This window comes from Aulonocara sp. 'chitande type north' Nkhata Bay, linkage group LG6 (genome assembly GCF_057382095.1).
Source record: "Aulonocara sp. 'chitande type north' Nkhata Bay isolate Kocher_YH1m ecotype deep benthic linkage group LG6, A_spYH_male_GT1.1, whole genome shotgun sequence".
Taxonomy (NCBI): domain Eukaryota; kingdom Metazoa; phylum Chordata; class Actinopteri; order Cichliformes; family Cichlidae; genus Aulonocara; species Aulonocara sp. 'chitande type north' Nkhata Bay.
The window spans coordinates 19,573,517-19,596,318 of NC_141349.1; the positions used below are offsets into that span (position 1 = coordinate 19,573,517).

General features: G+C 41.0%; 1 protein-coding gene across 1 annotated transcript; it reads right to left on the reverse strand.

Annotated features, from left to right (window-relative positions):
• Window positions 1-19,414: 19,414 nt before the first annotated feature.
• On the reverse strand, window positions 19,415-20,566 carry LOC147327651 (uncharacterized). The gene has a single exon (XM_086297568.1). The coding sequence runs from the start codon at window positions 20,485-20,487 to the stop codon at window positions 19,630-19,632; it is 858 nt and encodes a 285-aa protein (XP_086153694.1). The 5' UTR covers window positions 20,488-20,566; the 3' UTR covers window positions 19,415-19,629.
• Window positions 20,567-22,802: the final 2,236 nt, after the last annotated feature.

A 22,802-nucleotide genomic window follows, 5' to 3' on the forward strand; every position in this document is an offset into this window, starting at 1 on the left:
ATGATTTTCATTTGCTGCAGAGGCAAATTCTCCAGTAACAAGAAGCTAGCCTCCATTGTTTTGTTTCAAACGTAACCTTTTTTTTTTTTAAAAAAAAGACTGTTCCCAAAGCGCAAAAAGACAAACTTTGCAAAGTCTAATTGCATTTTAAACCATGTTAGAGTTTGGTGCGATTCACTTAATGTATGCTGCTATAGTAATCATTTCTAATAGGGGCAAAGGGGAAAGTGAAAAGATTAACCATAAATTGTTAACACTCGCTTAGAGCAAAGTCAATATTTCAGTTGTGTTTTTTTCCATATACTATATGTAATTTTTTGTTTGTTTTAGCTCAAAGCCATGGTGTCTTTTGAGAATAGTTTCTCCTCCCACAGCAAGGATAGTTAGATCATTTTCCCGAGGTCGCACATGAGAAATTGTGATTGTTGTCAAGGGCAACACCAATAAGGTGAATTCAGTTCTACTCTATACTAATTCTAATTCTTTAAGCATAGTGGTGTGGCCCCTTTGGAGAATTAATTGGCCACCCTTGTGTTGGTTGGTGTCCTTGCACACAATGATCACCTAATGTGTCTTCACCCAAACAGTGCTCCAGCTCAAAGCCACATTTGTCATTTTACTCTACATCCTGAAAGCATTCACAGCGCTTCACTTGTTCCACATTTTGTCATGTTACAGCGTTATTCCAAAATGGATTCAATTACATTTTCATCTTACAGTTCTACACACAAAACTCCATAATGACAAAGAGAAAAAAGTCTTGAAGTTCTTGCAAATTTATTAAACAGAACAGAACACAACTTATTGGGAAAAAAAAAGTGTGTGGTGTACAGCGCTCATTATGCCCTTTTATATGATATGTTACTGAATGTGGTTGAAGTAAATGTGGTTTGTGGTGTATAACTGTGTAAACTGCTGATGTTTCCCCCTGGTTTTATCTTTACTGACATCTTAGCAAAAAATAATTTCTGATTTAGAAAAAAAATCAACAAAAATGAGCTGCCTATTAAAAGAACCCACCACTTTCCATTATCAGGCTTTTTTAAACGTCTGCATGCATTTAGAGTATAACAAGCAGCTGAGTGACACTAAAATGCTCACAGCTGTTTCCCAATGCCTGGTTAATGCTATTTTTCTCCTTGCTGCCAAACATCTGTAAATCATGCAGACTCCAGCAGCATCTAATAACCCTGAAATTTTGCTTGTGGAAATTAATAGAGTAATAGAGGCGAGGGCAAAATGCCATGAGAAATGCCCATGTGATGCTGACAAAAAACAACACTCTTGTTCACATCATATAAGAAGGTAATCTTGCAGAGGATAGACAGTCCTGTACCTCTGCTGAAACTGGCTGCTGTGATGGAATGGTACCCTTATTAGAAAAGCTCCAACTATTACCAAAGACGCCCAAATGCTTGGCCTTCACCTACGTTACCCAGCAAATAAGACAGCAAAGGCAGCTGCAGCTTCTACTGCTGAAAAGTGGAAAACTGACTGGCTTAGTGTTGAAGGCGTGAATAAGATGACTCCTCTTATGTGAAGCACGCAAGAGTCACCCACCTATGGCTAACCTTGGTCAGCTAAAAGCAAACCAATGAAGTGATAAAGTATGCTGTTGGTAATAACACTAAATCTACAGACTTTACAGTTTTTTGTCTGGCATCTTTAGCTAAAAGTGTATTAAGAGCAATAAATGTTAATTAGCTAACATTTATGTAGTCTTGCATAGCCAGTGTTGTCTCCACACTTGTTTTAATGCAGTGGCAGTGCTGGGAAATCTCAGTGTTAAGCCTCCAGTATGGTTCTGTGTTTGAGTCTATAATTTTATCTCATCTTGAACATCAGAGGGATGATTAAAGCAGGAAAAAAATGTAACTGTATTTGTCCCCAGAACTACTTTTCTGAGCATGTTGTATCCATTACATTCTAATATGATCTAGGCTCATTTTGCATTAAACAATAAGTCAATTGAAAAAAGATTTCCTGCAGTGCTTTTACATATTATAAACATACAAGTAGTAATCAAAACTGGTCTTTATCTTTTAACCCTTTAATCTTGTGGGGCTCGCACACAAGAATTTCACTCGCATGTGCTGTGCCAGTGTGCCTGCACATGTGATGTGACAATAAAAGTGATTTGATTTGATTTGATCAGTTTGGTTTGCAGGTAAGATCAAAATAAATCCCTCAAATTGTTTTTCATACTGCAGTATTACCACCCTGTGAGTCCAGTATCCTTTGGGCCCTTTTCAGGAATTTTCCTTTTCAGACAAATATCGAAGATGGACTCGGATGCTGTCGGACGTGACTAAGGCTTTGTCACGACACCTTTCTACCTACAAATCGTATGCTGTTGCAGCTTTTGTCTGCCAATATTATAGACTCTATACCATAGTTAGTATTACAAAAGACACAAGGAAATGTATTTAAACACACATATATAATTATGATACAACTGAAAAAATAATGAAGCACAGCTGAGAAATATTTTACATTTTTATATTTTTGTATTTGATCGTATAGCCTAGAAACTCATTAAAGCTCACAAGTTAATGTATTGATTAGCTTGATCAATTCTTTTCTGTTTTGAATTTTAAAATCTGTGAATAACAATGATAACCATGATTTTCATTTTAATCTTTATTAAATGGATGAAAGTCTAGATTTAAGAAAAGCTGTTTGATGGAAAAAACAAAACAATTTAGGTCAGTGTTTAGGTTAATTTAGCTGTGTAGTGGCCAATATCAAAAAGCTCTCAAGAATACATACATACACATGTTCCCCTCTTACAGTGGCAACAAAAATGCTGCACACAGATTCTATTAACCTACTCACACATATGCAGTTTTATTTCCTTTAGTCTGCTGATGTAAATTGGGTCAGGTAGCCTTAACTAAAGCTCACATGGCATGCAGCTCAGGGCTGAGTCACCACTGACATGCTTTGTGCAGAGGAGACTTTCTAGGCATAGGCAAACCCAGATATGTGCAGTTTTACAATTGCTATCCAATTTAGAGCCCTGCTTTTTAAGTGTAATGCTTCCAAATGGCTGTCCAACTGAGATGAACTGCTCCTTCTAGATGAGATAAAGCACAGTGAGTGTTCCCCAGTAAGATGGATGGGCACATTTGCATGCTGGGCTGTCACTTCCACCACTGCAAGACCTCCGTCTTCCTTAATTTCTTTTAGTCTTTTCTCCATCCTTTGCCTTTTTCTGAAAGGAAGCTGTACATAAATTACTAGTAGTTAGAGAAATGCCGTGATGTCTAATGTATTATCCACAGTTTATTGACAGTGGTTCTTTAATTTTTTTTCACTTTTCACTAAATGGCAAGTGGAGTGGTAAGAGGGTAAGTAGCCAATTCAAATAAAACAATGGATTGTGGTTAATGAGCAGGTCACGGTATTAGGTTTTCCAGGCAGTTAAGCCAGAGGTTTGTTCAGACAGAAATTGAATATGTTGTATCATGTTCAGTGTTGCAGTAATTACTAGAAATGAGAATCGAGATTATCAGCGTACAAACAGAACTAGTATTAATGACCAACATTATTAGTGACACATGAATTTCGGAGGATTTTACTGGACAACTACAATTATGAGCATTGTGTGATTTGCCCGGGTGGATCGGATACATTTCAGAAAACTGACTTTCACTTTCAGGTCTTGCAGTCGATGCCATAAAACACTGCCAGCGACACTGGATCCTAATTAGTTTCAACTTTTCCTTAAGCCAATGAGCACTGCTGTTTCAGAGCAAAAACTACAATGAACTAAATAAAAAAATGAAACAGATTGACAGCGTCAGGAGACACACCACTTGCATAATTGTTGACGTCAGAATTTCCTACAAAGGTATGTTGTACAGCTCCTTCTTTCAAATTGTTCAATTGCAGCCATGCACCAGCACTGCTATTTGCCATCTACTGGAGATATGAGTTGCGCCTCTCAAGAAGTGACTACCCTCTCCCAACACGGCCGTACGACATCATTCACAAATTAGAACCTACAGTCCATCAAGTTGTAAAGCATGCTACAAAGCTGAGTGATTTTCACATATTTATCAACTCAAGCTTAAAAGTTTGCTGCTGATCTCGGTAAATATAACAGAGTTGCCTTCTTTCCCAGTTTGGAGATTTGTAAATACGGGTAAAAAAAAAAAGGGCACCACACTGCAGATGAAAGCAGAAAAAAAAATTGTCATCAAAGCAGATTGCTTTCTAAGGGATATCATAGAGTATAATCCATCAATAACTTTGTGCTGAACACTGGGGGTGGGGGTCAAAATTTCTGTCTGAATAAATAAATAAATCTGGGTAAATTCCCAGATGATTGAACATGCAACTATTTTGCTGGTAATAACTGAAATGAGTAAAGAAAATCAACAGCTTATTTATGCATGATAATTCATAATATTATTGGGGGGTTATATTGGTTGGGTCTGATTATTGGGGGGGGGGGGGGGGATTATGCCCCTGGTGTAATCAACAGCACATTTTGAGATTGCTTCATATTAAATATCAAAGTAAGAAACAGACAATCCTTCAAAAAAATTTTAAACACAGCATATGATAAAAGGAAGGCGTTAAACTCGATGAAGGAAGACTTTTGGATTTTTCTAGCTATATGAGACGATTAATCACGTTCCTTGTAAATGTTGCTGAAATGTGAAATAACTATACGACATTGCAAAAACATTGTCGGATTAGTTTGCAATTTAGCTAACCTCAGCACTGTTTGCATCAATGGTCTTGGTTTTTTCCAAGCTAGCATTTACATCCTTGTGCTTTCGGTTGCTTGGCTAAGTTCAAATGTTTTTCTAATGCAACTTTTTATTTTTAAAAATCAAAGTACTGAACCATGCTGCTGGTTCCCTCTTGGCTATCTACAACATCCATTACCAGACAGAGTTTAGGCAGCCATCCTTGGATAGTGGCTAGCAATGATGTAGCATAAATAAAATAAGAACAATATGTTTCATTTTGGTACCCTCCACAATATGCTACCTAACACAAATATGAAAGAGGTTTAGATTTCCTGCAAAGAATAGCTGCTCCGGTGGGTGAGGTTGGGAAAAATTATGAGAAAATGGGTTATAACAACACTGTTACTGCATTTTTTTTAACCTTGAGGGGAAAATTGATGATGGAATTGGAGTATTACTTTTTGCCCTCACAAAAAACTAAAGTTGCATGAAATTGTTAGAGATAAAATGATGTCTTAACTTTCAACATGCATGAACATCTGCGGGTTGCCAGCCTCTTCTGTTTGTTCTCCACATGCTTTGGCTCTTTTGAGGCGAGCTGCTGGAGTCTAACTGTAAGTATTGTGTTGTAATGAAAAGTTAACAATGTCCCATGAGTTCTCCGCTCACACTGACAATGACTGACAGTTTCTGTTGATCACACACTTCAATCCCATTGGAGAGTACTACCTATTCCAGCTCATGAATACAAGAGGCCTCAGTGCAAAAAAAAAAAAAAAAACCTCACAAGAACTAGTTCTCTGGTTCCTAGACCCTCAAGTGCATCTTGGAGGAATATTTTAAAATAGCTCAGACATGAAGAGGAAATATGCTTTAGAGGGTATTTAAATATTCAGTGTCATTCCGTGTCTACAGTGCAAAAACATTTTTCTGAGACTAAAGTCTGTTGGCTTCACAGAAGATCAGATAATAAATGAATTTGGAGCCATATAATGGTAAGTTAAGACAATGCGAAGCATATTATGAGCTGGTTTTGCGGCATGCTGTGCAGGTACTGTTACACCTCCACAGATAGATAGTGAATGGAAAATGTAGAGTGATTAGCTTCATACTGAAAGACCTGCAAAACCTCTCATTATTCATTCTTCCACCTGTCAAAGTGAAGTATTACTGTCTCTTCCAGTCTTGACATGCTCTTACCAAATCCACAAGGGGCCTTTCGTTAAACTGCTGTTCCCTTCACTGTGATGTTAAATGGCTCATTAGTAAGGCTAAGGTGTCATGTACTGAAGGACAAATGTATTATCTCTGCAGCTTTACCTGTGCTGTCATATACATAAAGTAAGGAGTGGAGATTAGTGCTGTCTGTGTAGCTCTTAAAGCAAGTTGGCTCGCAAACCTCGAAGTGATGAACTGAGATTTTAATTCTCTTTTGGCATTAATTTAATAATTGCATTTGACAGTGATGTCACATGCTTCTTACTGGATGCCGTTATGAGCTTGCAGTGCTTTGATCCCAGAATAAACAGCCAGTGTTCATCCCCACTCAAAGCTTTCGCAGCTTTGAAACTTCAGGCACTTTTAGTGCAGAGCCAGGTAGTTCGGAACATCTTTTTGCTCTAATAAATGAAATCATCGCCTAAAAACTGCAATTTGTATTTACTCAAGATATCTTTGTCTTTGTGGGGCGATCGTGGCTCAAGAGTTGGCAATTCGCCTTGTAATTGGAAGGTTGCCGGTTCGAGCCCCAGCTTGGACAGTTTCGGTCGTTGTGTCCTTGGGCAAGACACTTCACCCGCTGCCTACTGGTGGTGGTCAGAGGGCCCGGTGGCGCCAGTGTCCGGCAGCCTCGCCTCTGTCAGTGCGCCCCAGGGTGGCTGTGGCTATAATGTAGCTCGCCATCACCAGTGTGTGAATGGGTGGATGACAGGTTGTGTAAAGCGCTTTGGGGTCCTTAGGGACTAGAAAAGCACTATACAAATACAGGCCATTTAGTACTAAAAATTGTTCGATGAGCTGAAACATGTAAATGTAACAAATATGCCCCACAAAAAATCAAGAAACGGGCAATTGTTTTTTCACAGCAATGTACAAATGCATATAGAATAGAATAGCTTTTTATTGTCACTGCTACAAGAACAATGAAAGGCAGTTTGGCATTTCTCCATGTGTGAAGTACACAATAGCGTAAGTGTTTACACAATAACAGACAAATTTACATTTACACAAGAAAGATATGTACAAGTTATACATACACCTGCATACATACATGCACATACATACATATATGTATATATACATATATGCATCTGTACACACACACACACACACACACACACACACACACACACACACACACACACACACATTCCCACTTACACGCTTACATCTATATACATACACATACATGTTATAATAAATAAGGTTATAATAAATACAGTTTAAAGAGGTAGGGGTGTTGGTTGCATTGAAGTATAATAGAAATACAATTTAGAAGAAGAAGAAGAAGAAAGTGTACTTTATTGGTCCCCGTGGGGAAAATCCCTCTCTGCATTTAACCCATTCACTCAGTGAAGCAGTGGGCAGCCATTGGGCGCCCGGGGAGCAGTGTGTAGGGACGGTACCTTGCTCAGGGGTACCTCAGGGTAGCTGTTCAGGGGAATCGAACCCCCGACCTTTATAAATAAGGTGTAATGTCCATGAGTGTTGGCAGTGCAGTTATTCTCCAATCAGGGTGGAGGTAGGGCATGTTTGACAGCCTGTGGGTAAAAACTTCTGTTGAGTCTGTTTGTCTTTGACCTGATGGACCTGTAACGTTTACCAGAGGGAAGGGGGGAAAAAAGTGAGTGTCCAGGGTGCGAGGGGTCTTTGATGATGATGCTGGCTTTCTGCTGAAGTCTGCCAGTATAGATGTTTTTGAGGGGGGTTATTGAAGTGCTGATATATGAGGCACATGTGCAAAAAATGTTATTTAACAACGTTATTTAACAACTTTAAGGAAAGAAACTTTGCAGAACACAAAATAAGGTTATTTCATTAAATCAGACCAGAGAAAATCTAATGTATAATATATGTATCTGGTAAATAATGCATAATGGATTATAATGAAAAATAATGGGTAATACACATTTTCTTGGTATTTGTGCTATTTTATGGAACTCTTTATCATCATAGCTTTGTCCCTTACCTTCATGCCAACCATTAAATGGCACGCTAAAAGATGAAATCGTGTAGATATGACACACAAAATGTGACAGAGCAGGGTTGTTGTTGATAAACATTACTTGGATATATTCTTCCAAATTGGCTGTTGCATGTGAGTGTGAGATTGTGTGGATACATGTTTATTTTTAAGACTACAAAACTGGAAATCTGTCCCGGACTTAAACCTCTTTTCACCCTCATGTCAGCCAGGATAGACTCCAGTTCGTCTCTACCCAACTTCACTGCAACATCGTGGTTCTCATGTCCAGAAGACAGGATGACTGATCCATCACTAACCACTAAAATCCAGAGTCAGTGGTGTTCACAAATTCCACGAAAGCCAAACCTAAATGTCTCACTGACGAGCTGCAATGTTTCTGATGTTTTGAACATAGTCAGAACATGAAACGTCTGCATTATACATGAACTATTTTCGTTGATTCTGTAACTTGATGGTTTTGGGACAGGGTCATTTTCATTGGAACTCTACCCTTCTCAGCTTAATTAGATCTTCCATGGGCTTAAGCTCCCGCTGATAAAGGTCGCTTTACCACCTGGCTTTAGCTCAGGAGGTAGAGCGGGTGATCCAGTAATCGGAAGGTTGGTGGTCCAATCGTCGGTTGCTCCAGTTTGTAACAGTTTGGCAAGATATTGCTCTCTGATGTGTCACATCAGAGTGTGAATGTTAGATAGAAAAAAAATGCTTGTATGAATGGGTGAATGAGTGATGAGCAGAAAAAAAGCTATATAAGAACCAGTCCAGTCCATTTACTGAGGCACACAAGCTATGCTACTATGCAGCAACTGGAATATTACATATACATTAGACTTTTATTGTTAGGTGAGAAAACACGAGGTCTGAAAATGTTTTGTATGCTTAACTATGGTTCCTTGTAAGCCATTTGTAGGTTATGCATGATACAATCATAAAACTTTCATGACATTGTGTCATTCATTTTGTTGTGAATATTGATTCATTTTACAGCCATGAAAAGTGACTCCTGCTGTCGGATCAGCTGCAGTAAGAACAAGAAAGCAGAATAGGCCTTGCCCGTAGAGTTAATATACTTGCGCTATCAGTTTTATAAACAGCAAAGTGTGGAAATGTGTTTATCATTGAAATTCTGTCAGGTACAGCACTATCACCGGATGGATCTGCAATGCAAAACACTTTCATTGGCATGTTTGTCTTTGAAAATGGGAATTTGTTGCAAAACTTTGCGCCGCATCCTTTCTCTCACTTCTAATTTCCCATCCCATTATTTCTTTCCCTCAGCCTCTTTCTCAGTCGCGCGTTCTTCGTCTATGTCCATGCCCGTGTTTTTCATCCCGTCCTTCTTTGCTATCAGTTCAGAGGAAGAAACAGATTGTCTACTCGCTCCCATAATCAATTTGTGTCAGTGTACCAGGTTTCTCTCTGAAAGTGCCAGTGCTGGGAGAACGCTTGGTATTCACAAAAAGAAATAACCATAAATTCTGTGGAAAGGCGCTGTCTGTTTCACTTATGTTTAGGGAGATCACCACCAGATAACGCTTGATAACATATTCTGTACCGGTACCAGTGGCCCCGTGGGACTCCCCTTCTCTCACATCTCAGTTTTCAAGTGCCTTGGTTGTCAAGAGTAAACAACCACTTTCAATTACTAGGAGGCTGTTTGAAGCTGTTTGTTTAAAAAAAAAAATCCCAAAAACCCAACAGAAAATCCCAGGAAAAAACAGTGTCTTTTTATTTATTTATCTTTCATTACTAGTTGAGTTTCTTTTGATAATTTGCATTTTTCACCTGGGGTTCAGTGAGCATTTCCTTCTACACTATGAACTGTCATCACAACGTCCCATGATAGTCTGTCAGACTTTAACAAACTACCACCAGCTGCAAAATTTCTGAGCTTTTCTAAATAAAGCAGTTTTTCATTTTTACCCCAAGGCAGAAAACTGCATTTAGGTAGATGCATAGCTGTACATTCAGTTATTCATTGAAATTCATGAGGTGAGGGGTAAAAAGAAACAAGCCTAATTTTTCATAAGCATGTTCACAAGCATGAGGCCATTTGTAAAACCTGTTCAGATGAATACACATGAAATAAATGTTAACTCTCCTGACAGGCTATTAATAAAAGACCCCGGTGTTTGATTTAGAGGCAAGGAGAAGGTATGTAGCAGAGGAGTTAGGGATATTATAAGTGCTGTATCTTAACTTAGCTGATGTCTTTTAGGACCCTTGACTCCCTCAGGCTTGATCCTCTGATTGGGACTTCTCCTTATCCAGAGTGATACATGCCAGACAAATTTTCCAGCCAGTGTCGGATTGGTGAAACAACACTGTCTGGTGATATTCAGATTTATTCTGGCCATTGTGGCTGGTTGGGGACTAAACTAGATTATCTCAGTCACACAGGCCTAGAGACCAGCGGGCGACCATCCACAAGTAAAATGCGGATTCCCTAACTGGTTGGCTAATGGTTGCCAGAGATTTCTGGCTTTTGCCAGGCGAAATCAATCAAAAAGAAAAGTGTTGAACCTAAAAACCTTGCGATTGCTTTAATCACCAGAAGATTGCTGCAGTCACCTGTACTTTGCATGGAAGTTACTAACTACATGCAAAGCACAGGTGAAGAATGGAAGAGGTTTGCCTTCAAAGTAAACGTTGGCTCTAACTGCTTAAAGCAACACATTTCAAAATCTGCAACTTTAATGTCAAATGCAGATGTTCTCCGTGCCCGGTTTCCATTATTCTTTTCACAGTTTCCTGCCACTTACCGAGTATTTGTTGAGTGTTTGCGTCTTCCATCCAACCAAGTAATCTATCAAGGTGATCAAAGGAATCACAAGGAGGTTTTATGCACAACATCATACACATCTGTACAACCGCTATCTCTGAGTGACAGCAAGCAGTCTCCCACAAACACTCACCAACTGGCCAGAGAATATACATTTTAACCTAGCCACCGGTGATTACCAGAGTGTCACTGACTGTTGTTGTGAGGCAGCTGGTGGCTTGAAACCCTCTTTTTGTTTTTGTCAATATTTTCCTTGTTTTGAAGCTTAAGGTGAAATTACTGGGATGGCTCCTTTCTTATGCTCCCCTCCGTAAACCTCCAGTGCTACTCGCCAGCTCTCTGTAATCTTCAAAGGAAGAACGTGCCCGCTCACCTGCCTGCTCTCGACTCACCTTCTCAGCCAACTTGCCAGTTGCCTCCTCACTCCTCCCACGGCACTGCTCACTGCTTATTCAAGTAAAACTGTTAACCCATACTCTTATGTTCCCGATCTTCCTTTTGGACTTACTCTCTTGCCTCCTCTCTAACAGAGTTCCCGTGTACCAGCTCATATTGCCACTGAATTCCTCCACCAACTGCCTTCAAACGATTAAATCCCCCAACTGTTCTCCAGGCTTTCATGATTGGGGCTTTAGCAGTTGGATTCACAGTGACGGTCAGCAACCGCCAACAACTTGCCAGGCCGTTGCCAACTAGTCTCTTGGCCTGTGTGAGTAGGGCTTTAACTGTGAGAGTAAAAACAAGTGTCCGGATTCTCACCATCGTGGGATCTGATTTAACCACATGATGGTGAGAATCTGGACACTCTGAAGTGAGTTCAGTTTCTTGGATTGCTTTCATGGTTCAGTTGCACTTTTTGTCAAACAGCCATTTTGATTCATCCAGCTGGAAAAGCTATGCTGCAAACAATATTAACACTAATTTTTGTGTTATTTAAGTATTCCAGCAAGCCGTGACATTGAACCAGCATGCACAATAACAGGAAGCTGAAAGAGATGCAATGAAGAGAATTCAGCAGTCATTTTTGCTTTGATGTGCCAAAGTATCTTCAGTAAAAGAAAAAAAAAGTCTAAGAGGGAAAGTAAGGTGACCGATCACATGGTTTTTCTTTTATTCAGGTCCATTTTTGACTTCAGTAGTGATGCCAAGGACATGACATGGCAGTACAGCGTGTCCACGGCCATTGCTCTCTTCATCCAACACTCAGAGACATATTTTGTGTTTGGTCATGTGCCAGGATGTAGTGCGATATTCATATATTAATAGTGTGGAGGTGGAAACTAGTCGAACCAAAGGCTGATTTTTCAGTGGTGGACAAAGTTCACACATACTTTGGGCGAGCACTTACTCATTCAGTGTGCAGCCTTCATAAAGCTATTTCCAGAAAATTGTTTTTCATATTTATTTACAAAAATGTCCTAATTTCTCTTCTTGAACTGATTTTCAACTCTGGGTGATAGAACTGACTGAATGCTCAAAGCATAAGTAGGAAATATAATAAATAAAAAAATAAATGATCTATTGAACAGAGCCCGTGGTGGTGGATGCAATCAGCAGGTCTGAAACATAGGCTACTGAGGCAGTGTTGACGCTCAGAGCTGTTAGTTTACTAAGCAGGAAAAGGGGCTGATGTTTAACTCTTGCTGCCCCCAAACCCTGCTCCGTGCAACCTGCTGTGTCCACTGTTTCCCCACCGAGCTAAAAAAACACAGAGCTGCCTGTCTGCTGGTCAGCTGGCTCGTAGTGCAGGCCAGTATATGAGATTAGGAGATCAAGGGAGCACAAGTCTTTCCTCAATGTGCCTGTAAGCCTCAGTAAAGTGTGTATACCTGAGTGACATGCGAGTACTAGGTCACTGCAAACGTGTTCGGTAGTTTGCCACGAGGACCACGAGGGCAAATGAAACATGTTCTGGAATTAAAACCAAATCCATACTTAATGAGATCTATGCAGCAACTGATGTGATAATGATCCTTATTTTATCGTGTTATTTCAGAGTAAACATCATTTAAACAGCAAACACTAAAATTAATCTTTAACATTGCTGTATATAACTCAAAGGAACAAGCGATTGTGGTGAAGTAATGTTTTGTACCGCATTTCAATTCAGTGAGAGGTGGGAGGCAACTAAGAATTTGGTTGGGGGTGGTGGTGGTGGGGTAAAGATAAGTTCAAAGCCATATGGAATGTGCATAGCAATGCATTACACTGTCATGGTGGGGATAGAGATTGCAGGCCCATTCTCACCAGGGGAAATGGTCCAATTATTAGATAATGTTCAGAACAAGTCATGGATTAAGGCTTTGCAAGAGTCAGGATGCTCTTCAAATGAAGATGGTTTGATTAGCATGCACTCAGCCTTTCCCGCTGCCACATGAAGTTTGAGGCTGAATGAAGCATTTCATCTCTCTTCTAACCATTGTTTGCAAATCCTTTGCAAGAAATACGCTGTCAAAATCAGCATTACTCTATCTCCTCGAAGTTCAGTGCCAAGAGTCTCACTGTGCATGTGAACAAATACTGTTTCTATGACGGGACTATAGTAACAGTATTTGTTCATGCTAATGAAATTTGTATTTAGAATACCAGCATTGCACACCGGCCAAATGTGTCTCAATTTTTTGTAGGTATGATTATAGTTATATCGGTTAATTAGTTCAACTGGTCCAAAATATACCAAGATGGACCTATTTTACTTTCTGTTGATATATTTTATCCTTGAGACTCTACTACAGTAGCTTTACATGCTTTATGCTTCCAAATAAACCTTTCTATTCTGCTACTTAAGTCTTGGTGCAGTACTTCTGATCAACCACTGTCTGAAACAAGCTGTTGCAGCTGCTATAATACAACTTTTTTTCTGATTGGCTGTTTTCATTTTTAATTAAAGTTTTAATTGGCATGCCGTGTGGGTTATGCAGATACCAAAACCTTTTCCAAACGATGACCACTTAAAGACATCATACAGAGCAGACTGATGCCTGATTAATGGCAGCTCAAAGGGATTATTTGACATATGCTGACCACTTTATCAAACTCTTTGACTGATTGATCAGCTGTTACATAGAGCAGAACAGCCTATACCAACAATATTTATGATTTCTGAAAATAGAGCTACATCAGCTGGTTATTCCAGCACAAAAACGAATGAGGAATAGCAGTAACAAGCCTCAAATCCTCAGCTATGACGCTGAGTCCCACTGTGAGATAATTTTTGGGTTTTAACAAGAGTGGAGGCTTCACATCTGTCTTGGTCTGAGCGTAGCTGCTGGTACTGACAGACGCTGAAGTCGTCACAGCTGTTGCTGGATGTGCCTGCTGTTGCAAAATATATTGAAATATATCAGTTCACTCTCAAAGCCTCAAGAATTTCACAGCAAGTTGGCAGAACAGTTTTACTGTTTATACACAGCATCCTAAGTAGAGCCTGACAGATATTTGGTGATGCACAAATCCAACATTTTTGGTGGATATATTCTTTCAGACAAACAAAACACAAACAGAGTTCTCTGGCATTTGCTATGTATTTATTTACCTACTTATGTACGCCGACTGTGTTTTTGGCGTTCCAAACAGGATTTGCCAACATGGAAGTTGCAGAACGCCCTCTGGTGGGCCAACTATGCAGCATCAACAATCAGAGCATAATTGAAGGGTGTCTCTCCCATTCGTTACTATCTGAAAGGTTTCACTGGACTTACTAAACTCAACTAAAACTTCAAACTGCAATTATTTGGGACCATCACTTTAAAAGTTCAAAATATTATTCTCCTTAATTTAAGACTATTCATGTGGAACTTCATATAAATTATATGTTTTTATTCATAAGTACTGAATAAGAATTGAGCCACTAAACTGAGCTTGTTCCTCTCACAAAAAAAAAGTGTACTCTAATGGTGCTTAATGCCACCATTCTCAAAGCCGCATTAATAATTAATCAGTGCATCCAAACGTTATTGGAAGACTCATTGTGTCACGGTCCTGGGTCGGGTCGACCCAGTATTTTGAGTTTCTTATGTTTTGGTTTATTTTGCATTATGGATTAGTTATTCTCTGGTGATACTGTTTTGATTACAATTATATTCTGATTCTTTAGTTATCTGATGATGATGTTGATGATGATTATTTCTGGTTTAGGTTTTGTTATCTTGCCCTTATGTTTGGTTTAGGTTGCCTGTGCTTAGTCTTCTCTGCCCGTATGTCCCTCTGTTTGTCCATGACGTTATTATGCCTCTTTACGAGTCTGTCTCTGTCTGGCGTGTGCTTCCTGTTTTATTTTGTAGGTCTGTGCCCTTTGTCAGTGCGTTCAGCTTTGTGCTCTCCCTGTCTCGTCAGTGTAATCAACGTCAGCCGTGTCTCCCAGCTGTTTCCTCTTTGCTCCGTTCACCTCTTGTATTTAGTGTCTGTGTCTTCCCCTACTCGGTGTCGCATCGTTAACGTCTGTTCACCCTCACTTGCTGCGTGTTTAGGATTTCCAGTCCTCCTGCATCTCTTTTTAGAGTTTTGTTTGCTTTTGTGAGTTTTATTTTATCTTGATGTTCTGCTCCAGCAATAAAGCTGCATTTTCTGTTTAAACCTCGTGTCCTGAGAATCCTGCATTTTGGGTCCACCACTCCTGCCTGCCTGCCACACAGCCGACCATGACACATTGTTTGTGAGCTGAGACCCACACATCCACTCTACTTGTAAAGAATGACCCACGGCTGCACCTGTGTGCTACAATTGTTTATTACTTATAGCAAAAACTAAATTTTCTTGGGGCTATTTAATATGTTTGGATTTAATATTTCATTTTGTGCTGTATACGTGTGGTAACTTGCACTGAATTTCTGAATAGGTAACAGTTGAAGCATCACAATCAGTAGGAGCAGGGAATGGAGTAAATTTTACTCTGATCGCAACGTATTCTTATTTAGGCTTCATGCATCCATATGGCATTTCCATGGCATGTGACTCGAGCAATGGAAAGACGTGCTCCTTCTTAGTTTCTCTGATTATTGATTATTTTATGTAGCTCAAATCCGAGCATGGTCGTTGTCATAGTAAAACCAGCATTGCAACACTGGAGAGAAACAGCTTGAGATTGCTGCTGGTTAACATGTAGTTTTAATGAGCCACGAGTCAGTCTCCATTTCATTCTTGTTCAGTTGTCGGGCAACAAAACACAAAAAAATGTAAATCAGAACACTTTTAATAGGAATGGCGGCATCAAAGAGAGTCACCAAAAGTAAGAAAGAAAACACCTACAGCATGCAGGCTAAATCATGTCATTGTTCATTTTGTTTTAACAAGTGTTAAACCCCATACATGCACAATTGCTCCTTTTGATTACACAGCGTGTCATCAAGTATAATTCTGTCTTTATTTTTCCCCCTTTTTGTACGCAAGTCAAAACTGTTCCAATAGAAATGGATGAACTAAACTAATCACATCCTTACTGCCACTATAGGAGCTGAGAGGGTAAGTAGCAGCCATGTACTGCTAATCAAGTGCAGCTGATTAACTGATCATTAGCAAGTGTGAGAGTCTCAATACAAGCAGAAGTTTTGGCAGTTTGCCTGTCTTGAGCGTTCAGCTGTATGTTAATACAATACCACAGTCTTCCCAGGAAATTCACCTCAAGGTCAGACTGTGCTCAGAACGAAACCCCAAGCACTACATCTCAGACTCCACTGACCTCAGTTGGCATGTTAAATATTAAAGTTCATGACAGAACAATTAGGAAAAGGCTGAACAAGTATGACTTGTTTTAAACGGATACCAGGCTTGTTCTTCAGCCACAGGATCTTGGCACCTTGCACTCATCGAGTCGACCATGAACTTTTCTGTATACTAAAGGATTATAGGGTGATGTGGGAGGCTATCTGTTTGAAATTAGGTCATGGAACAGGTCAATGATCCCATCGGCGTAACTTTGTGCTGAACATTGGGGCGGTCAAGAGCTCTGTTTAAATAAATAAATAAATCTGGGTAAATTCCCAGATGATTAAACATGCAACTATTTTGCTGGTAATACCTGAAATGAGTAAAGAAAATCAAGTCTATTTATGCAAGATAATTCGTAATTTTATTTGGAGGGTTATATTGGTTGGGTCTGATTATTGGGGGGGGGGGGGGGGGGGTCATAACCAGTGTTGGGACTAATAATAATAAGTAACGCGTTACAGTAACTACGTCATTATTGTGGTAACGAGCACGGTAACTAGTTATTATGCCAAAATCAGGAACGCGTTACTCGTTACTGGGATTTAGATAGGCTCGTTATTCGTTACTTCGTGTGGTGGCTATCGCAGAGCTTCCACAGATTCAATGACAATAGCAAGTGGTGGAGGGCAGCAGGTAAGGGGAGGCAAGAGAAGAGACCCGTAGCGGCCGCCGGTCTGAGTGTCAGGTGAACTGAACTTCAGGTAAGAAGTTGTGACCTGCAGTCAGTGTTGGGTGTAAAGTGTTACTGTAATTAAATTACTTTTCCACTGGAAAAGTAGAGTAACTAATTACTGTTCATTTTTAGGTATTTTAATTACAGTTACTTACAATGTACTTGCGTTACATTGTAAAATATTTAAACTCGCTGAATATCATTGTTTAATTTCAATAATTTATCTTCTAAACGTAGAAGTAAACTCTGCCGCTTTAACATCGCTGTAGTGCAGGTGCACGTCATTTCGCGCCAGTTTGCTGCATAGTCGTATTCTATGTAGTAACTAGTTACTTTGAAAGTAACCCAGCCAACTGAGTTACTTTTGATAGAAGTAACTAGTAATGTAACTAAGTTACTAATTTAAAGTAAGTTACCCAACACTGGTCATAACCCCCAACCCCCCTTGGAAATTACGCCCCCTGAATGATCCTAAGCCCAAAAAATTCTCAACAATCATGTGAATTACTAAAAATGTCAAACAGAAAAGGATTACTGCAGCTATTGATATAATCTCCCATCACATCCTCCTCCATAGATTTTGCGCAACTACAGTGTTTTGAAAAAATTGTGTGCCCCTGTGTGCTAATTTAAATATTAGACAAAGATAACACAAGTAAACACAAAATGCAGTTTCTAAATTAACGTATTTATTTTTAAGGGGAAAAAAACCTTTATGGCCGTTTGTGAAAAAGTGATCCCCAAGATATTTGGAAAATAGTCTGTTGACTGACAAGATGAAAGTTGAATGTTTTGGAAGGTGTGTGTCCCATTACATTTGGCTTAAAACTAACTCAGCGTTTCAGAAATGGACATCATAACAACAGGTAAAATATGGTGTTGGTAGTGTGATGGTCTGGGACTGCTGTGCTGCCTTGGTACCTGGAGGTTTGCTGGGATAAATGGAACCATGAATTCTGCCATCTACCAAAACATCCTGAAGGAGAATATCTGGCCATCTGTTCTTGACCTCAAGCTGAAAAACACTTGGGTTCTGCAGCAGGACAGTGAACCAAAACACACCAGCAAATCCACTTTGAATGGCTTAAGAAAAACAAAAAGAAGTCTCTGGAATGGTCTAGTCAAAGTCCTGACCTGAATCCGATTGAGATGCTGTGGCATGGCCTTAAAAAGGCCGTTCATTCTCGAAAACCCTCCACAATTCTGCAAAGATGAGTGGGCCAAAATTCCTCCACAGCGCTGTAAAAGACTCATTGGCAGTTATTGCAAACACTATCCATACTCACAGATAGCAATCCATTTTGGTTAATTACGGTGTGCCCAGGGCACCGTCTTGGCCATTTTCAGCTTTTTTTTGGTCTATTCAATCTACTCGCCCCACTACTATGAGCCTTTAGTTGCTCTGCTCCAAGACTTTTGAATGTTCTTCCACCAGATCACAAGACCAGAAATTCTATTTCTATTTTTAAATCATGTCTAAATACCCATCTGCTCAGAACTGCTTCATTATAACATGGTCTTAGTCTATTGCTACTTTGATCTTGACTGTTCGGCTATATCTGTCTTGCAAGTTTTTCCTCCTGTGGCTAGGCATTCAGTATTGTCACACTCCCATAAAATGCCATTTTACTAAATGAGATATATTAACCTATGAGGAAACATACTCCTCATCAGCTCTCTCTTAAAAACAAAAAAGAGTGATTAACACATCTTCTTTAATAGTGCTTTTTGGAGGGGCTGCTTTCAATTTGGCTTTCATTCAATTGCTCTCTTGAAAGACAATCTTTTATATCTTTAAGCAGTAAATGGTGACTATAATGAAAATGACATTAACAATTCTTAAAAAGAAAATGTTTTAGGCTCATGATGAGGGATCACATTGTGCATTACACTGGAATATAATGTTAAAATAGAAAGAGTGTCGCCTCTCTGCCTATACTGTAAAACTTAGTGCACTATAGACATCTGCATCCAACAATGGTCCAGATTTTTATTTTGTTTAATATTGATATATTTTTGGTAAATAATAACACATGTTGACCCTGTCAATAAGATCTGAGTCTCGTACCACACTTTATGACAGACCTTAACAGATAGCTGTTAAGGTCTTCTTCCTCATTACTACAGCCACACCATCTAACTTTACTAAAATGTGACTAAAAGTTCTCCAGATGATGAATTATTCACATCTTAGCAACCTTTGTTAGTTACATTTTTATTTTACACAGCAAGTTAAATATTGATTTAAGTCAAATTGTTGCTTCAGGAAAAAGAAAAGAAAAGAAAAGTTTCTGGATTTGTAATTGTGGCATGAATAAGGCACGGCGGGACCACGGAGCGACGTTCAGAGCCAACTTTATTTGATTCACATCACACCACACCACCACCAACCCCTGAGTCCCCGTGTTTTAACACGGCGGGCGTGATTGCGGATGCCGTGCAGGTGCGTCCGCACGGCCCCGCAGACCACGCCCCACCACATACCCCCATCGCCCGATTGAGGCCGGGGAGCAATCTGGCTGAACCTACTCCCCCCCCCGCGAACTGGGGCGAGACTCGGCCCCTAAACATCGGCGCCCCAGCCCCTGACCAAGCGACGGGGAAGCGTCCGTTCTGGTGGCCGCCCGCGCATCCAGCGGCAACGGCGAAGCTGGTCCGGAGGTCGGCCGCGTAGCAAGCGGACACGGCCCCACAGGCACGGCCGTGAGCTCCTGCACACAGGCGGCTGGGCAGACGTCAGGCGCGCAGAATCGACTGGTGGCAGCGAGGCTGGACTAGCCAGCCCGCCGATCCCCGGCCTAGCGGGGCTGTCCCGCTCCTCTGCCTCCCACTCCGGCTGCACAGGCTGCCCTGGAGCAGGGACCTCCGTCTCCCCGCACAGCTGCTCCGCCACCGCCTCCGCCACTCCCGTTTGGAGCGGCTCCCCGCACTGCGCCTCCGCCCCCAGCAGGCACAGCCCCTCGCCCACCTCTGGGTGGAGCGACTCCTCTGCCTCCGGCAGGTGTAGACCCTCGCCCGCCTCGTCCTCGGCCTCCGATTGGAGCGGCTCCTCCACCGCTCCCGGCAGGAGCAGCCCTTCATCCGGCTGCTCCTCCTCCTCCGGCAGGCTCGGACCCCCGCGTGGCTCGTCCACCACCTCCGGCTGCCGAGGTGACCCACACGGCTCCTCCACCGCTTCACTGTCCTCGGGACACACTTGTGGGGGTGGCGCCCAGGCCCAGAGCAGCGCTGCCAGCTCTGCCATCTTCCCCAGGTGGCGTTCGCTCTCCTTCCGCAGCTCTTCCTGTTGGCGACGCACCTCCGCCGCCTGCTTCCGCTGGGTGGCCGCTATTTCGGCCACCCTCTCGGCCAGCTCTTTCCTTTCCTGGCTCTGGTAGGTACCCGCCATGCCGCCTCCTGGGTTTCGGCACCAATGTGGCATGAATAAGGCACGGCGGGACCACGGAGCGACGTTCAGAGCCAACTTTATTTGATTCACATCACACCACACCACCACCAACCCCTGAGTCCCCGTGTTTTAACACGGCGGGCGTGATTGCGGATGCCGTGCAGGTGCGTCCGCACGGCCCCGCAGACCACGCCCCACCACAGTAATATAAATTCATATCGAGGGTTAGCAAATTCAGCACAAGGTCAGACGAGGTTGTGCAATGCTCAGATAAACTGCAAAAAATCAAGGAGCTACAGCTAAGACTCTACAGGCCTCAGTTGGTATGTTAAATATTAAAGTTCATGACAATACAGAAAAAGATTAAACAAGTATGGTTTGTTTGGAAGGACTGGCAGAAGAAAGCATCTTCTCTCTAAAAAGAATATGACAAAGCTTAAGTGTGAGTCTGGCCAAACTACAAGACTTCTTGAACTATGTATTTTGGACAAGACAAGACTGAAGTGAAGATATCTGAACATAATGCACAGCAGTACGTTCGATGAAAATCAAACACAGCATATCAACACAAACACCTCATACGGGCTGTCATACGGGTGGTAGAGGGGTGGTAACTTTTGCTTGATTAACAGCCATGGGACCTGTTATTGAGTCATGAGTGAACTGTGAATGGCTTTGTATACTAAAGGATTTTATAGTCAAACGTGAGGCCATCTGCCCAACAGCTAAAGCTTGGTGCAAACTGGGTCATGCAACAGGGCAATAAGTACAACAGAGAGTTGACCACAGAATGGCTGAAAAAGAAAAGAATCAATATTTTGCGGTGGCCCAAGTCCAGACTTCAACTTGTTTGAAATGCTCTGGTGGGACCTTAGGAGAGCTGGGCATTACCAAATGCATGGAAACCTCAGTGAACTGAAGCAAAGTGGTAAAGAAGAATGGGCCAAAATTCCTCCAAAATCATATGAGAGATGATAAAGTTATGGACAAAAGGATTAATTCAAGTTATTGTTGCCAAAGATGGTTCTACAAGCTACTGATTAACGGGTTGTCCTCAGTTTTTCACAGGACAAAAGCTTGCTTTTACACATAATTTTATGTATAGAAAAAAATGCTCTCATAGTCTGAGTCAGCCATCTAAATATACAAAGAGTGAATCTACAAGAGTGATGTGATTTGTCTTGACTGCTGCAGTGCTTGTCGCATCAAGCCTAGTCCCTCCAAAGCCCTTTAATAAATAGAAAATGAGATATGACAAAGCAGTATCTAGATATTCAGAAAATTCACTATTGACTGTCTTAACATCTGTCACAGTTATACATGTTATCAAATGCCAGATGACAGATAAGCCTGGGCTTCGGATTTGATTATGATCAGATATACTGCATGTATGAAGTGCAATCTTCAGCTTTTGTTTTTGAAAAAAATCCATTCATTATAGTCATTTTATTTCAGTAAACCAACCAAACCTGTAAGCAAACGTGATGAAGCAATGCCTTTAATAGAGGTGACAGCCAGCAGCATGTCAGCATATAATAATGGCACCTTGAAGAACAACCATGCTTTATGAACAAAAAACAGATGCAGGCAAAAGCGCTCCAAACCCATAAACAGTGCAATTATCAAAGCACTTTCTCGAGCAAAAACACAAACACTAAGAGGTGTCTGTCAATATAGAGACACTGCTCATATTAAATCAGACACACAGGGGGACACAGATGTGACAGTGGAAATGGATTGAAAGCGAAGTGATATTAAGGACAGAAAAACAGAAAAATCTGGTCAAATGAGTTCCCGATTGCCATGGGAGAGTAATGGTATGAAACAGCTCTTCTCTTTGACTTTTGAAAGGAGCAGACACGCATGGGTGTCTCAAGAGACCAATAAATGGTGCAGTAAATAGAAACCGCAAGCAGATCAAAGAAACGGTATTCACATCAACCTAAAAAATCCAAAACAAACTCCCAAACACCTGAGCACATATGGGAGGGAAAAAAAGACAGAGAAAAAGACACATTTCCCTCAGGAGAGGGAATATGAAAGCGATACACCCCATTTTAAAAGAGGTACAACCCATTTGAAAATGGCTGGGCATGCATCCACTGGCATATTAAGTAAAACTAGATAATGCAAAAACTACTAAAAGTACTTTGCTAAACCATCACAAACAAATGCAATGTTTGTCAGCTTGTTCAGAAAATAGAATAAAGCTAAAACCATCACCTCACTGCAGTGACTCGATTTTACAGACCAGCCACTAACTAAAGAGGCACCTGAGAGTCACAGTGCAGGGCACAATAAGCCAGGTTAACAGTGCAGCCGGCAGGAGTCTGTGCACGGAGCAGCAG

Excerpts from the sequence above, each read along its gene's own strand:
- LOC147327651 (XM_086297568.1), bottom strand. The coding sequence starts at position 20,487 with ATGCCACATTGGTGCCGAAACCCAGGAGGCGGCATGGCGGGTACCTAC.